Source organism: Phragmites australis, chromosome 7, assembly GCF_958298935.1.
Source record: "Phragmites australis chromosome 7, lpPhrAust1.1, whole genome shotgun sequence".
Classification (NCBI taxonomy): Eukaryota; Viridiplantae; Streptophyta; class Magnoliopsida; order Poales; family Poaceae; genus Phragmites; species Phragmites australis.
In genome coordinates, this window is record NC_084927.1 from 30773157 (window position 1) to 30777133 (window position 3977).

Sequence of the window (3977 nt, forward strand, 5' to 3'; positions counted from 1 at the left end):
CTTGAAACCCATATAAAGGTTAAAACATTTGCTCTTACATATAAATTATCTCTGCCATTTGGGCCAATATTGGAGCAGAACACTTTCTCTCAAGAAACCAGAGAAACTGTTTTTTATTCCTGTAAAAAATCAGGAGAAACATTTTTTTTATGAGCAGAATAATCACTAAAAAATGGTGTTCCTTTCTATAATCATCTTCCCCTCTTGCATATGAAACCTAACGAAATAGCCAAATAACTGAACAAAGTGATTCAGTTTCACTAGAAAAACCGAATAAAAATAAAATTGGAGAATCATAAACTCTTCCAAACCGGCTGTAATAACAGTCCTGGTTTAGTGATTAGTGATCATCAATCGTAACATGCATTTTATTTAAAAAATATAATTCTTAAATCAGAAAAACTTGAAAGGGAAAGAAAAACAAAACGCTAAAATACACCAGCCTACCACTATTTATAGCCGGGGGGCACTCTGCTCCCCCCACTTCCTTCTCCTTGTCCTCCTAGCTACAAGCCATGGAAGCAGACGCAAGCCATGCACCCACCACCTCTTCCTCCTCCTCTTCCACCACCTCCTCCTCCCTCGTCAATGGCGGGCCGCAAGAGCTGTCCAAGAACTCCAAACCCGCGACGACGAAGCGCAAGAGAGCCTCTTCGCCGGACTCCCAAGAACTAGAAGCCAACACCACTACCGCCACCAATAGCCACGGTGAGGAGAGCAGCAGCAGCTGCAGCACCGACAACAACACTGCCAGCGGTAAGGCCCAGGCGGCAGGAGGAGGCTCCGCGTCGAGCAGGAGCGGCTTCAAGCACCCGTCGTACCGCGGCGTGCGTCGCCGGAGCTGGGGCAAGTGGGTATCCGAGATCCGGGAGCCCCGCAAGAAGTCGCGCATCTGGCTCGGCACCTTCCTCACCGCGGAGATGGCGGCGCGTGCGCACGACGTGGCCGCGCTCGCCATCAAGGGCCGCGCCGCGCACCTCAACTTCCCAGACCGCGCCCACGAGCTGCCCCTCCCGGCGTCCACCTCCCCCGCAGACATCCAGGCCGCGGCCGCCCTGGCAGCCGCGGCCGTGCAGTGCGACACGTCGTCGGCCGAGTTATTGCCGTCCTCCCCCACAGCCGAGTCGCCGGAGGCTGCCTGCCCGGAGACGATGCACGGTGACGGCGCCCAGGACAACGCACTGTTCGACCTGCCGGACCTTCTTCTGGACCTGAGGGACGGGCTGTGGTTTTCACCGGTGTGGTCGGCGGCAATGGCCGCCGAGGAGCTCGACGGTGGCGACGTGGGGCTGCATGAGCCACTCTTGTGGACCGAGTAGCAGTTGCGTACTCTACCTTTCGGGACTCTTGAATAGTTACCACACTGTATGGTGATCTCAAAAGAAGAAAAAGAAGAAGAAAAAGAGCTAGTACCATAAAACCAAACTATATGTTATTGTCAAATTAGTAGTGTTTTGCTTGATTTGGCCAAGGAGCCTGTGTTCTTCCTGTACCAAGAGAAGAGACTTTTGCTGATAGCTGTTTGATGCGTTTGCAAATTGCATCCGTTTTCTAGATGGTTGCATCAACAATGATAACATTATTATTGATATGTGGTGGTCTGCCGGCCGTTCGGGGGTCGTTTTATGGCCCGGCCGGTGAAATGCAAATGCATGCAGTTCATGCTAACGTTTCAAAGATTATATTCTCACCGGACAGCTCCAGTTCACAACGTTCCGATCCTGCTGCTGCCACGTCGTTGTTAAGACCAGGAGACGAAGATTTCTTAACTTTATCACGGCAACTGGACTCTACTGAACACTCGGTTCGGTACAGACTCCACGCTCTCCTAGGCTAGCACACTGGAAATACCATAGAGGCAGCCGTGAATCCAACACAAAAAACAAAACAAAAAAAAAAAAAAAAAACGAAAGAGAGGGAGGCAGCACAGAAAGTTCCACACTGAGCGCACAATACTCCCTTGTGCCCTTTCGCATTCTGAGCTCTGACAAGTTAGAAACCGGCCAATCGCCAATAGGTTAGGTACAGGACACTGGCACGCCAATTACCGGCTCCCGAAAGAAAAAATCTACGGAGTATACTGCTGCATCAACCGTTGGATGTAGAAGATATCTACTCAATGCTAATATATATGTTAAGTAATGAGTATATAATATAATTTTTCATTTGAACAAGATACACTATTTTAAGAACTACATTAGAGATAGATGATGGATATATAGATGGTTAGGAGGATGAGCCCAATTGGCATTGGTATATTCTCTCATGTTCCACGAGCACACGGCGAGTTGAGTCAGTCGTCGCTTCTGCATCGACCTTTCCATAATTAATCATCACAGATTGAGGACAGGCCCGGGACGACCGTCTCACATGGCCAGAGGAGCACGCATCGCACTGCGAGCTACATCGATCAGCAGGGCTGGGGTGGCTGACCTTGGCTCTCTTCAGCGTCTAACGGCGCGGGATTGGGTTACATTAATCAGACAGGCCGGCTCGCGCGATGCTCTGCGGGATCCTATGCCTTGTCGCCGTCTGGTCCGGCCGGAGGCGCGAGGGCCCGCGCGGCGGAGCGGTTCCGGCGGACGGCCGGCACGGTTGGTGAGTGGGGTACCGAGATCGTCCGCTGCCCGTTCAATTGGCGCGTGGGTGATTTGATTGGGGATCAGCGCGTGGGTTTGGACCGACCGGGACGGCGATGCATACACCAAATCGGATGGTTAGCTAAAGCTCAACAGAATGTTGGTGCAACCATCTGATCGAGGAGAGCTGTGCTTAATTTATGACTCGTAAGTATACGTAAACGGGAACAGAATTTGTTCACGCGCAAAGTGAATCAATATATACAGACAGAACAAAATCAATGATTCTATGAGTCTGAAGATTGTCCATCGCTGCAATTGTCGTCAGGCAGTAATCTCGACCGATCAAGTGTTGCTTTTGCCTCTCGAAAGTTGAAACCCAAAGGGTTTCAATCGCATTATCAACACTAAATTAAAGCCAGGGAACACTGAAAAGAGATGGAAATGGGAGAAGAATGACAGAGGCCACCATAATTGGTCGACAGTCCTTTTTCTAATAGAACCCAACAGCCAAAAAAATGCGTGTAACTAACTAATTATACAGTAGAGATCTCGATCGATCCTTGTACTATTCGTGCATGTGACAATCTTGTATCGATTGCGGATCCATCAAAAGGTGTTAGTTTCACTGTAAACTGTCGCGTGTGCCCCTAGCTGATAAACCGCATTGTTTTGCTCACCAATTTAAGGCGTCGATCGGTAGAAGCGTAGCTTTCTGACAACGAGCAGCACCAATTATTTTTGCCAGCCGTCCCTGTAAGCATCATCTCGTTCCTCAGTTGCTGTAAGAAAATGACCACTCACATGGAAGTTTATATATAGACGTTGTAGTATTAACCACTCTTTGCTTCACATATATGTGGAGGTTATTGACGTACTAACCACTCTTTGCAATTGGCTGCAAATGAGCACGTCATACTCATTTCACTGGGACTTTTTGATACGTATTCTAGGATGGTTTCATCCTGTCATATCTCCCATTGTCTCTACTGCCACTTTAATCAACGGATGACCAAGCTAGTTTAATTTGCAAAATTAATTCATGGAAATTCCAACACTCCAAACATGCTCTTGCTCACCTGTTCTCCTTGGCTCTTTTCTCTTTTCTCCTTGACACATATGCAATGCAAGCTATCCTTGATTAAGTCATTTTTTTTAAAGGACGGCACTAATGATGTTGGTGTTATTAAAGAAGAAAAGAATTGTCTCAGTTTATAAGGGAAATCAGATCTGAAAATGTTAATAACTGTACAGTTGATTTAGTGTCAATCGGCGAAATACCCAACGACGTGAGCGCCCAGACAACAAAAGCCGAACACTATTACACATTGGAACAACCAAAAGGAGTCCGCAATCGGGTCATCGTTGCTAAGATCATCGCACATATGCGGCCAAGCA

At 48.1% G+C, this 3977-nt stretch overlaps 1 protein-coding gene across 1 annotated transcript; it reads left to right on the plus strand.

Moving 5' to 3' along the window:
• The first annotated feature begins 475 nt into the window (after nt 1-475).
• Nucleotides 476-1543, plus strand: LOC133924705 (ethylene-responsive transcription factor ERF039-like). Its single transcript, XM_062370362.1, has one exon. It carries the CDS (start codon nt 516-518, stop codon nt 1317-1319), a length of 804 nt encoding a protein of 267 aa, XP_062226346.1. The 5' UTR covers nt 476-515; the 3' UTR covers nt 1320-1543.
• The last annotated feature ends 2434 nt before the right edge of the window (nt 1544-3977 follow it).